Raw genomic sequence first — 14306 nt, forward strand, 5'->3', positions numbered from 1 at the left:
AGAGAGGAGTTGGCTTTAGAGGAAGGGGAGGGGAGGGGCCAGTGGGTAAAGGAGAAAGGAGCTAATAAGTATGAAAGCTCAGTGAGGGAGGAGGACCAGAAAGAGGAGGAGGGGCTCAGGAGGGCTGGAATAAGTTCTGCCTCTAATCATGGGCGGAGGGGCAGAAAGAACGTGGATGAGGGGAAGTTGGGAAGAGAAGCCACTGGGATTGTGAACAAAGCTGCTGGCTGACTCACAAGTTCGTCAAAATCTCTATGTATATATATTAAAAAACAAACAAACAAACAAAAACCGAGGGAATCTGAGGAAGACTGGAGGGGCTACATACTTCAAAAGGTGCCTGTCTGGTGAGTACAAAGTGAATAAACTCTTTTTTGAAGCCCACCCCATCCCACCCCTCCTCACCCCACTATCAAGAACAGAGATTCTCAGAATCATGGCTGTTTTGTTTAGAAACTGGAAGGGATCTTAGAAATCATCCAGCCTAGCTTCCTCATTTTATGAAGAAACTGAGGCTCAGATGGTGGAACTGGCTTTCCTAGAGCCAAACCTATAATTAGAAGTAGGACTGGGACTACAATTCATGGCTCCGGCTTCCCAGTGAGCCAAAAAAAAAAAAAAAATGGCTGGGGACATAGTTAACATTGTGAGCTAGTGCAGATATCATAGCAGGACTGAGGCAGTAGCTAGTTTGGAAATCCCATATCCAGAGGTTTCTTTGCTCCCTCACCTTAATAATAATTGAATTGTATGTAGTACATACAGTACAATTTGCAAAGCATTTTAGAAACATTGTTTCTGAGGTCTATCCCCATTTGACAGACAGCAAACAGAGGCTTACAGAGATTAAGGGGTTGGTCACTAGGGCTTAGCACAGTGCCTGACACATGGTAGGTATTTAATGTTTTTGAAGTGTTGGAGGCAGGAATGGAACCTTTTTCTTCTTGACTCTAAGGTCTGCTGTATCTTGCTGTTTCTCTAGTATTGAGCAAGTCAGTATTATTTCCAAGTTATACAAAAGAAAAACTCATGTTTTTCAATTTTTCTTTTTGTTTTGTGTAAGGATATGTTTGTTAATGTTTGTCAAGCTCATATTTTTTAAACAAATATTTTTTTAAAATATTCTGTGTTCCAGAGACATTGGAATTTAGCTCATGCTTTCTCTCTCAGTCCCAATCCACTCCTATAGGGAAAATATTTCAAGTTTTCATGCCCCACATTTTTTGAGCCTAGGAGTTGCAGCTTAATATTTTAGCTTGATACATAGGGGCCTCAGGAAATATTAGGAAATGGTATCTACCTAGAAAGTGAGGGTGTTGATCTTGGAGGTTTTTAAGGTCTCACAATTCCCATGTTAAATTATCCCAGGTATTTCTAAAATTATAGCAATGACTTCCCCTTCTAAGCTTTTTAGAAGGATTGGTGTTCATTCCAGCAAAGACCTTACTACATCCCCTGCTTCTAGGTAACCATTCCAGGTATAACAGGAAAATCCACCCTAGCCTTTTACTTAGAAACTGCTTCTGAACACTGAACAGCAACTGTATTTGCTATGTCTTTTGATGGTCTTTGCTACCCTCTCCCCAAAAGGTCCATGCTTGGAGGCTACTGAAAACACAATGTTGTACTTGCTGCTGCTTTCCATGATGGAGCTGCAATGGGCAGCATCTGAGAGCCCACTGAGCATAGGAGGTGTTGCTGTGCCAAAGGCAATAGCAACTCTCTTTCAAGTCACAGAGCTTGGTCCCCAGGAGAACAAACTCAGTTTTTCTAGCTTATCTTGTGAGGAGTTCAATAAGACAACAATAGCCACCTTATTTCTAGTCAACAGAAGCCTTGAAAACTTCCCTCCCTGTCTGCCAAGTACTCTACAAAGCTTAGACCTAAGCAGTAACAAGTTGAAGGAACTGAGAGATGAAGACCTGAGGGACCTTCCCAATCTTCAAGTTCTTATCCTGAGGAACAACCTGATCCAAGAGCTTTACTGGGGGGGAACCCCAGCCTTTGAGAGCCTTGAAACTCTGGACCTAAGCTACAACAAACTCTCATCCATACCCAGCTGCCAAACTATGATGTTGCAGAACCTGACAGAGCTCTCACTTGTTGGAAATCCTATTCTGGAAATCCAACCTGGAGCATTTTCCTGCTTTCCATCCCTACGCCTCCTTAATTTGTCAGCTACCCTACTGGGAAAAAAATGATCAAGATGGAATTAAGGAGTCAGCCTTTGCTCAAAGAATATTAAGCGAAACTGGAGAAAAGATACCAATGCAAACCATGGAAGTACTGGATCTGAGTGGGACTTTTCTTCCAGAAAGTAAGTCTGAGGATTTTTCTGAGAATGGGATTGGGATTTAAACAATAAACATTATAGTGGGGAATTTCTGGTGTGCAAAAACTTTTTTGGTTTTTTTTGTTTGTTTTTTAATCGCTGCTACTCATCTGCAACTTAAACCCATCCTCAAAAGGCCAATATGTCTGAGGCAGAAAGTGAACTCAGGTCTGACTCCAGGGCCTGACTTCTTCCCAGGATGCTTCTGTGGCCAGTGTGGCCCTCAAAGAATGAAGATATGAATACGAAAAGATAAACACAAACACACACACACAATATCAACTATACATAAGCATATACTTTTATGTTGCATTATGTATATATACACATGGATACATATACACATAAGAAGACATAAGAACATATAAAGTATATATATTTGCATGTATTTGGGTGTGTATATGGTATAACAAGGGGATGAAGAAGAAAGCACAGTACAAAATTTTATTCTTTAATGAATAAATACCACCCAATACAGACAGTCTGGGAATATATATATATATATATATATATATATATATATATATATATATATATATATATATGTGTGTGTGTGTGTGTGTGTGTGTGTGTGTATACATGTGTGTGTATACACACACACACACATATATATATTTATTTATGGATACACACACACACATATATACACATATCCCCATAGAGATACATGCAAATACTACATATATGTATATACATATATAGTTACACATACATAAACACATGTAGTCATTCTACTAAATAAGCATCTATAGATGTTCAGGAAATAATTGATAGACTTGATGAACTCAGCACTAGGTTTGTACACTCTGGGTTCAGACCACTGGAGGGTCAGTTCTTTCCCATACTTCCTTGTTTAGTTGGTCTAGTAGAGAAAAAGAACATTGGACTTGAGTCCTCTCAGACATTTACTGACTTTTGAGTCACTTTTCTTTGCCTCAGATTTTCTCATCTGTTAAATAGGAATTACTATGTACTGATCAAGAGGTTCTTGGGGCAATTAGGTAGTGCAGTAAACAGAGCATCAGACCTAGAAGACCCGAGTTCAAATTCATCCTCAGTCACTTATTAGCCCTGTGTGCCTGGCCAAATCACTTACCCTTGTTTTGCTTCAGTTTCCTTATCTGATAAAATGAACTGGAGAAGAAAATGTCAAACCGTTATGTTGAGGTTCAAAAGGAGATTCCAAAAGGTTGGGGTTGCAGACTGGTGTCATGAGGTTTCTCAAAAGAATTTGCAGGCTTGAACCCATCTCTAAGTCAAGGGGCAAAATTTATTATAATTGTAATGCTAATTGAAGCAGGCTAAGTTCCAAAAGATTTTAGCAAAAAGACAGGAGAAGATAAAGTTATAGGACAAGACAGAGATATTTGATTCTTCATGTCACTGATATGCTAATTTCATGACTTAGAGGTAGAATTGAGGAAAGGTCTGTTATGCACCTCAATACTGAATTTTATGGTTTAAAAGTGGGGCCGAGCAGTAGTCTGGTATATATCTCACCATTTATCTCAGAAACCTGTTATCACTGACCAACAGATTCAACAGATTGTTATCTGGCAGTCAGAAAAGTTTCTATACTGTAACATTCTTAAAGCTAGGAGACTTTAAACAGATTGTTAGAACAATAGCACTCCTAAGGTCTGAGGGCCTCAGGTTCTAGAATAGAACCAATATGGTTACCAAGAAAACCCTAAGTAAGGTCACAAAGAACTGAGCACAACAAAATCATAGGGTTCTTAGGAGGGCTAAATGAGGTACCAAGTAAAATATTTTATAATCTAATAGAATAATATGAGGGCTAAATGAGGTACCACAAGTAAAATATTTTATAATCTAATAGAATAATATAAATCCCCCATATTGTTATCATTATTGATAAATTTATCTTACCATAAATCCCATTTAGAACAAGAGAATTTAGGAAATTTAATTAGAACTTGGAAGGTGAAGCTTTTGCTTTTGTATGGAAGGAAGAGAAGGGAGTGGGGGTGGGGGTGGAAAGCAATCAAAGTATAAGAAAAAGCAATTTGCCTAATAAAATGACTTGCTTTTTTCCACAGTCCTTTACTTCCACCAATTACCCCATTTCATACCTGCATTTCCTATCTTCACATTATTATCTATTTGAGAGAACTGCTATGGGTTGGAGTTTTCTTTAGTTTTCCTATTAGGATGTAAAGGTAAAGATATTGGGCTACAGGTCAAAAGATCTGAGATCCAGTGCTCACTTCTCTTTACTAACTGTAACATTAGGCAAGTAAACCTCTTTGAGCCTTAGTTTCATCTCAGGTAAAGTAGTGCTAGATTTAGAATCAGAGGATAAGGCTTGGAATTCTGACACTGCTATATACTGCCTTGTGACTTTGGATAAGTCACTTCACCTCTATTTCTTCATTCTTCATTCTAGAAGTGGTTTGTACTGGATGACTTCCATTTCTTTTGTCTGTCAAGAGCCTATTTTGTTAATGTTGGACTATATTCCAGTTCTATGAATTGATAAGACTTTAATTTCTGAAATCCAGTCCTTCTCATAAACTACAGTTTTAGTTGAGATTCTAAACTAATCACATATTAATGAATCTAAAATGTAGTATTTTGAGTTTCATTTTAAAGATTAACTCCCAGATTCATGAAATGATACCATTTGTGAATATTGTGTCATTGTTGTTTCTAATGAAACTTCCTTTTAGTGCTCTTTCCCTTTTGCTTCTCTTTGCATGGTCAATAAAGTTTCCCCTCTGTGTTTCAGTCCAGCTGGGATGGATCAGGGACATACCAAACCTCAGGTCCCTCTACCTTAAGAAGATGGCAAGGCTAAAAAGCCTTGATGGAGAAATATTCAAGGCTACACCTAACCTGAGAATGCTGGATTGTCAAGATTCTCAAGCACTAAGTTTTGTTAAAACAAAAATATTTGAAGATACTCCTCATTTGCAATCTCTTCTGTTCCAAAAGTAAGTGTTTCTCAGAGAGATAGACCTTAGATCATTATGCTTAATATTTGTGCATCTGTATTTTAAGATCCTACATTAATGATTTAATACCTTTCATCTATGCTGTTATTTTTATGGACATATCAGTATCTCAGGTTATCATGACATCCACAAAAAAACTGGGGAAATTAACCTTGAGACCTTTTCATTTTAAAAGAATCTTAAAAGATGCTTAACTCAAAGAGAAAAAAATTACTAATGGGGAGATATCAGACACTATTGACAGACACCTCAAGAGATGAGTTTGTGAGCAAGATAGCCTTTACAGATCCCATGGATTATGGCACATAGGCAATTGCCTTAACATGTGGCCAACTATATCCAGAAAAATAATTCTCCCACATTATGATCACCTTTTATCCAAAAAGGTTACATTGGAAAAAATCCCATCAAAGCCAATCTAAGCTATCCATCTTTGTTAAGTCTAGAAAGAGAATAGCCTGATTAAAGGCATAGATATGTGTGCAACAACTTGAATCCCAAATCTTAGCTTTAGCTTTCATAAAGATTTTGAGGTTTATTTTAGCTTCAGAAAGCTTAGTTTTCAGGGTCATTGTTGGATTCTGATTCAGAAATAGCATGGTATGGTAAAGTTTCCAGTTTTCCTGGATGGGAACATACAGTTCTGGTTTAGCAACCCCATACCTTGGAATGTGTGGGAGGATTGGTATAAAACCCTTCAGTGCCTAGTACCACATATGAGAATACTGCAACTATGATGACTGAATAAAGAGTAATTTGGGGAGAAAACACTGAAAATATGAGGAATTCAGAGGACAAAAATTACGAAAAACTAGAAACACAGCACATACCACCTACAGGGGAAAAAAAAGTGGAGAAGGGATCATGAATCTAAAGAAGGGTAAAAAAGAATGGTACATCCAGGATTGTTACTAATTGTGTATATAAAATAAAGATACTGCTGAACACACTTCTTTTTACCTTCTTTAAAGAAAAAAATAACCAAATTTAAAAAATAAATAAACCTGTTTCCTGGCCAAAATGCCCAGTATTTTAGTAATTATAATTTGTGTTTTGTGTATGGCCCATTAGCCATTACTTCATAGGGGCAACTCTGTAACCTGTTAGCATACACTAAGGCATTACTTTAACCAAGCCAGTTCCAGGGGAAGAGTCTGGTCTTGAAGGAACCAGAACTAAGAATACTTTTTTAGATTTTCTAATTTGTTGGACTGGTAAGATATATTTTACTGCATAGGCAGTCCCTCCCCTGATGCAGGCCACAGCTTCTTCATTATTTACTCTGTAGGATTCTTGTCCATATTGTGTCCCACAGAAGATATACCCATCCAATATTCTACTGGCCTTCCCTTGGTTTTATATTTCAGGGATGTCAGTACAAGATAAGAGTTGGGGTCAGGATTATCCAAGTTCTAGTTAATTTTCAGCTACAGGATAGGAAAGTCACTTGACCTTCATGTGCCTCAGGCAATTTACTGGTTCTGAGCCAAGAAATCTAATTTGTTACCACTTACAATGTAGATGGAACTCCCACACTGGTGGTTCTCACCATTTCCCTTAAACTTTTTCCAAATCTCTGCAACAATTAAGCTGTCATTTCTTGTTTCATATATTTGTGACATTTACTACGTACCTTATTTTTGGGTCATATATGTAATATCTTTATGCCAATTCTCAAATGTTCTAAGTAACTTGCTCCAGGCTCTATATGTACACCAAACATCTTTCCACTGGCGTGTGGGTTCTTTGAAATTTTTTTCTCCTGAGAAGGCATTCCATTATTGGGAATCATCACTAATCCTGGGAAAATATTGGTGTGAAAAGAAGAGCTTTTGTTGTACACACTAAAAACACCATGGAGTTTTTCCAAATGTGATTTAGCCTGCTTTACCTCTGCTAAATCCCATGCTTAATTATCTATTTGCAATACTTCTTAAACTTGTACATACTAACACATTATTTTAATGGGCTTCTTATCCTAATGCAGGTTAATATGAATTTTTCATTCATTTCGTTTTTGACCTAAATTCAATGTACTTTCTACCAGTTCTTTACATTTTAATGTAAGGGAAAGATGGAACTAGCTACATTTTGCCTCCAGAGCAAGATTATCTGTCACCAGTTGCCAGAGAATAGCAGAAAGATGCTGGGATATCATTTAAGGAATTGGCAGGGAAGAAAGCTCTGAAGAGGTGGTGCTAAAGAAACATCATCTTTTAATTTTGCTGAGATTTGGTCAGAACCACTTTAAACCTTGGCATGGGCTGAAAAAGTGACTGTCAGGGGAATCAATCTGAAATTGAAGCAGTTGGATGGTGCCACAGATAAAGAGTGCTACCTCTATAGTCAGACCTGAGTTAATACTGGAATCAGGAAGACTGTCATTCAAATCCTGCCTTAAATACTTATTGTGTGACAGGTCACTTAGCTCCTATCTGCTTCAATTTCCTCAATTTTAAAATTGGAATAATAGCAGCGCCTACTTCACAGGATTATCAAATGAGACATTTGTGCCTGGTACATAGTAGGTACTAATCAATGCTAATTCCCTTTCCTCCAAATATATTGACAAAAACTTGTTAAACAAATTAGAGACCACATTTGTTTTACATTACTGAAAATGAGAAGAGTTTTCAGTAGGAAGAATGAGGTTTGAGTCAAAACAAGTAAAGCATTCTTTCCCTTTAGAAAAAAAAGGAATGTCATTGTCTGGTAAAATGTAGTCTTGTACATGAAGACACTAGTGAACGAGATTGAATTGACTGAACTATCAGCAAAGTTCCCATTTATCCACATTATTTCAAACAATTCTAACAACACTAGGAGAAAACTGTTATTGCTATTCCAGTCTATAAATCAATCATTACTAGGATTTTGACATTTGGGGCTAATGTCTTGGGCTGCTAGTTTTATAGAAAGAGGATTTCTATGGATTCTATGATCATAGATTGAGAGCTTGAAGACACCTTTAAAGTCATCTGGTCTTCCTCATTTTAAAGATGAGAAAACTGAGATCTTAAGATCACACAAATCAGAGTAATTAAATAGAATCGAGATTCAAACTCAGGTCTTTTAACCCAAATCCTGCACTCTTTCCCATTATAACATGTCAATTTGAACAATGAGCACTCTTTTTGATAAATGTTAGTATCAGGTTCAATATGAGGTTCTTTCCCAAGATAATCATAGTTTAAAGCTCAAAGGGCTTTCCAAGCTCAATCAGATATCCAACTCCTTTGCCACTGAGAAATTTGAGACTGAGAAGAGTAAGTAAGGAGAGGTGAAAGGTGACTTAGATAAAATAAAGTTAAGACAAATTCAGATTCTTTGACTCCAAATCCAGTGTATTTTTCAAAACATTAGCCTGTTTTTTCAATAGTTAAGCAGCAGTTTGTCACTTGCTGCTAAAAAAAACAAACAAACCTAAGGTTCACCAGAAGATAATCATTCTATTAATATCTAAGGAAAAGTAAGTTTCATATCCCATCCTCAAAACTGTAGGTTACCTTTTTGTAACCACTCCCCTTTTTACACTGCCCTAGAAACTCAATTTAAAGATGAACATATACAAGAATGTTGGGATGAGATAATTCAACAAAGGGGAAGGAAACATAAGATAAAAATAGAAATCCAGAGGTTAATTTAGTGAGGCTACTTTTCAGAGATAAATCTGAAACCACTTTTCAAAGTGTACTAATAGCAATAAGCTAATTTTGAGTGAAAGAACACCAAAAATAAAAACAAGAATAAATCATGAACAAAATTCTCTTTTCCACTCGAATAAATTGCTAGAGATCTTGAGGTTATCTCTGGAGTAATTTGGGAAATGTGCTTGCCAGTCTACGTAGTAAAATTATTGAGACTAGAGATTACTCCTGACATCAGCCGTAGCAGAACACCCATCTTAATTCATCCACTGTACATTTTTGTCATCTTCTCAGTATATAGTGTCTGTCTGTCTCTCTCCCCTTTTTCTCTCACATAGAATGTCCATACATGTATGGTTGTGTTTCAGAATGCCCATGTATTGTGTAATTGGTATAATGGCTGAGCCTAAGAAAGCCTAAAAGATTAAAAAAAAAAAACAAAAAAAAAAGAAAGAAAGAAAGAAAAGGCAAGTATAACTACCATTGCAGGCTAACATTTTTAAAATGACAGTGAAATAGCAGAATGTTAAGAGGCCATCATTTGAGATAATGTAGGTTCTCAATCTATTAGTCTTGTTAACCACAAATTTGAATGCTTATTCTATAGTAATTTATTGTGCTTGATTGTTCTTAAAATGCTTTTTATAGATATTTCAGTTGATTCTTATTAAAAGTGTCTGAGATAAGAACTGGTATTTGACCAAAGTAAAAAGTAGGATACATAAGTACTAAAAGTGACTTGAGAATCATAGTGTTAATGGTAGAAGTAGGCCCAAGACTCATCTCTTATCTGCTGATACAATTAATTTTTAATTACCTTGTAATATAACCACAATAATTAAACTGTCATAATTTATACCTACCCCTCTCATCCTTCTCTAATTCTTTACTTTTTGTTCTATAGCTGCAACTTGAGTTCCTTCCAACCTTGGTCTCTGGATTCCTCCCAAGTCATTTTCATCAACCTATATGGCAATCCTTTAACTTGTAGCTGTGACTTGTCCTGGCTCCTCTCTAACACAGAGAAAATGGTCCTGAGCAGGTAACTGGCTTTGTTATTTCTCTGGGGAAAAGGACTTTATGCTAGAAGGGCCTCAGATAATAACAGCTTTGCTAATAGCTCTTACACAAATTTGATACTGTTTGATACATTATGTTCTTTTTGTGTTATTCCACCTAGGATTTTAGTTTGTAATAAAAAGCATGTAAGAATTTTTGAGGATTCCTCCAAGTAAGGTATCAAAATGGTCCTTTGTCACTGTATCAAATACCAGTGCACCATTATGACAAGATAGGAGGATCCCCCGAATTCTCACAGTATTATCAATATATCCCAATTCAAACAAAGTCCATATAATCCTCCAGCAAAAGTTTATATGCTAGTGATTTTATTCTGGTGGACATTCTATTCAGGAATTATTTGTTGCTTTTATTAGAATAATTCCTCAACTGTCCCAAATCCCAGGACTGCTTAACTTACAAACACTATATCTTGCTCCAGACTGAAATTACTATACTAGAATATAAGACACCCAAACTGAATAACAAGCTTAATCACCATGTTAATAAGAAATTTTGAGATAGTCATGCAAAGGTTAACTATTTTGCTATAATCAAAAAGTAACTTTAAAAACCTAATTTACAAAAGTCTTCATTCAATGGTACTTCCGCAATCTATCAATTCACAAGTATTTATTAAGTATACATAAGTGAGGCATTTATTAGGGAATGGGAATTCCAAACCAAAAGTTAAATTCTTTCCCTCAAGGAAAAGGAGACATATACAAATCTAAATATATAGAAACAAACAATTCATCACCTTGCAATTTCCTCAGTATTGAATCCTTCTGAACTTCAAGAAGTTGATTTTTAAGTGAAAAGAGTCCTCTCACTTATCGCATACTAAAAATTCCAATTTTGTAGGGTTTCTCAGAACTTGCAATTTTTGGCATAGCCTTGAGAAACCTCGGTCCAATCACCCCATGATCTTACTTCCAATTAATGATTTGTTCACCAGTTTCTGGAAAATACATAAAAAGTAATCAAAACAAAGAAGTCCTACTTTATAGTTCATGTAAAGGTTAGGGAAGTTGATATTTGTGAGAAAATTTGCCTCTTCATATCTTTACCCCTTCTAATTACAAGGCAAGTTAAAAGTTAAGTATATGGATGTTGGTTGTCCTTCAAGCCTGTTCAGAACTCTCCCTCTCCACAACTGTGTATTGTGCAGTTGGGACAGTTTTATTGGTCATTATTCAACTCCCTTTTCCTCATTCATTTAGCCCCTCTTAACGTTCAAAGCATCCATACTAGTTCCTAGCTACTCAAAGGGTGTTAGACTCTACCTTTCATGTCCAGAATAGCATCTCCCATGCACCTCATTATATGATCTTCCTCCTTTTCACTACACAGTTCCTTAGCAAAATTACTTCTCCTATAATCTGCCATTGCTCCAAAGCTTATTGGATAAACAAATTCAGTTAAGATGTTTATGGTTGATTATAATTTAGCACAGGTCTCTTCATAGTAACATATCCTCTTTAGCCAGAGGAATGATACATATAGGAATCTGAGATCTTATATATATGTATATATGTAGGGGCACCTTTAGGGGCTTAGTATATCCATCTACCCCCTCATCACTCTAACACTGATATCAAGTATTCTCTAACTGGTTTGTCTCAACTTTCCAGGTCCAATGACACTACATGTACTCCAATTGCAGATCCCAACAATACATTTTCATCTTCGCTTTCCCTTTCCCAACTGTCCAGCAAGTGTCATTCTAAAAGAAACTCAACCTTCATGACATCAAGTCATCCTTCCTTGGAAAGCACTGTTAACAATTCTTCTAGTAAACCATTAAATGAATCAAACCAACCAGTGACACTGGCTTCTCCCAGTTTCCATAAAACAGAGCCTACAGCATTTCCTGCTTTAGAAACACCAAACATTACCAAGGAAAATTCCATCTCAAGCAAGAAAGCTACCTTTAATACGCTGAAATTTGCACTGTCTACCCAAAGTGTTAGAAGGACAGCAATCACCCCAACCACAGTCCCTTCGGTAGGTCCTGGTGATGTGACAGTTCCATCCAGGGCTGGAAAAACAGCTCCAACTAAACTAAGGAAAGAAAATACTATAAGGAAAAATGTCCTTAGCCAATCTACTATTGAACCAGGTATCTCACTAACTACTACAAACTCTACTCCATTCCCTAAGCAACACCCCAGGATCCCCGCTCTTCCATACACAATAAGCACTCCCCAAACCAATGAAAGGGCACAGACCACTGGAGGACATCGACCAAGTGCTTCAATTGCAGGAATTCCAATCTACATGCTGGATGACTACAGTGATGAGGAAGAAGACGACAGGAAAGATCTGGTTAAGCAGGATATCCCCTGTGATTATCATCCTTGCAAGCATCTCCAAATTCCATGTGATGTACTACAGAAATCATCACACTGCCGCTGTCCTGGCCTCAGTGGAGAAGACACCATCCCAGACCCACCCAAACTCCAGGAAGTGTCCGAGACCACTGATACATCCACACTCATCCGCTGGTGTGCACCCAATTCCGTGGTGCACATGTATCAGCTTATCTACCACCCTGAAGACAGAGCAGAGAAACAGACAGTGCTGAAAGAGATCCATACCATAGCCAGGGAGCACCCCTTGCACGGGCTCTCACCAAGTACGACTTACAACGTGTGTGTGTTGGCATCTAACAAAGCAGGGCTGAGTCTAACCAGGACGAGTGAATGGAGAAAAGCCTGTGCCACATTTACAACAAAACCAAGTTTCCTATTCATTTTTGCAGGTTTGTGCAGCACAAGTGGACTACTATTACTTAGCACCTTTATACTGTCTGTGTGTCTTTATAAGAAGTGCAAAACCAGACATGCAGAACAATACGATACGCATCTTGTTTCTTACAAAAACCCAGCATTTGACTATCCATTAAAACTTCAGACTTTTAAGTCTTAAGTGCCAAGGCAGCTTTTGCCTAATGCTCCTTCTAAGGAACTGGCAATCTTTGATCAAGTTAGGTCAAAATCCTCCCAAGGGAGAACAGAGATTGATGGTCTCTACAATCTACATCAGTGATAAATTTACGAGTATTATTTGTCACTGTGAACATTACTGACTTTGTTTCTAGAACATTAAAATTAAAGAGTGTATCACCTGTTTCCAAATTCTTTTGAGACTACTCCACTCCAGGAATAGTTAGAATATGAAGGGAAGTAGTTTTACGTGCAAGATGAGGTCATTACCACTCTCCCAAATTATTGCAGGCTACCTTATATTTCAAGAAGCCATAAATTGTGTACAGGCACTCCTTTCAATAAAATCTAGATTACAAGAACTGACAATTATATAGTGCTTTAAGGCTTGGAAAGGTGCTTTATAGGCACTATCTCTCTTAAGCCTCTCAATAATCATGTGAATTAAATACTATAGCTTTTATTAATCTTTGAGACTTGCTATAATAATTTGCCAAACTAGTGTTGTTCTTCTTCCAAACTAGATCTTCTCCAAATTTAGTAAGGTTCTTAAAACAGCATATTGTTCTTTTCCATCTCCAGTTTTACCATATATTTTGATTACTAGGTATAGTAATTAAGTTCATTTGACACTGGATATCTGCTATGTAAATTAGATGTAAGGTCTAGTAAAAGTCCTTGAATTTTTCATAAATTGGTGTCATATCTCAACATTTAATAAAAACGTGTAAAATAAAGCCCTAATGCAAACAAATGATTCTTACATTGTAGTGTTTGCCTCTTTTAAAGCATTAAGTCCAGCCAAGATATAACTGATGACAGGACACTTAGGCAAGGAATTTGTCCAAGGATTTCAATAGATTCTTCCTCTGAAGGTTGGAATATATGGATGGATATAAATACAGATCTTCTGACTACCTTAGCTAAGGATAAACAGAATTTCTGGTATATTAATTTCAATTCATAGCTAAAATGTCTTTTTCCAAAAAACAACACCAGGACCAACTACTTTGAGAGACAACAAGGAAGAGGTCTTTTTTTTTTTTTTTTTTTTTTTTTTTTAAGTACCTGGAAAAAGCAACATCTGCTCCTATAAACTTCAGCCTGTTAAGATTTTTAAAAGATCTACTATTGAAAAAAAGTTAAACAAGACATTTTGGGATTTTTGGGTATCAAACATGGATGAAATAAATTCTTGTATGTATAACTACAGATAAAAACAATTCTCCTCCTAGTCTTTTGAACCATAAGGTTTTGATTTGTTTTTAATGTTTTTCACAAAAAATATGGGAAAATAAGTAAATACTGTATAAAGACTTTAATGGTTATCATATTTCCTGAGTTT

At 36.6% G+C, this 14306-nt stretch overlaps 1 protein-coding gene across 1 annotated transcript; it reads left to right on the top strand.

Annotated features, from left to right (window-relative positions):
* Nucleotides 1-215: 215 nt before the first annotated feature.
* Nucleotides 216-13715, top strand: LRRN4 (leucine rich repeat neuronal 4). Its single transcript, XM_074287903.1, is given in 6 exon segments — nucleotides 216-347; nucleotides 1591-2192; nucleotides 2194-2317; nucleotides 5082-5286; nucleotides 9859-9996; nucleotides 11648-13715. Coding segments are annotated over 5 exon segments (2337 nt in total). The 5' UTR covers nucleotides 216-347; nucleotides 1591-1619; the 3' UTR covers nucleotides 12945-13715.
* The last annotated feature ends 591 nt before the right edge of the window (nucleotides 13716-14306 follow it).

This window comes from Sminthopsis crassicaudata, chromosome 2, assembly GCF_048593235.1.
Source record: "Sminthopsis crassicaudata isolate SCR6 chromosome 2, ASM4859323v1, whole genome shotgun sequence".
NCBI lineage: Eukaryota > Metazoa > Chordata > Mammalia > Dasyuromorphia > Dasyuridae > Sminthopsis > Sminthopsis crassicaudata.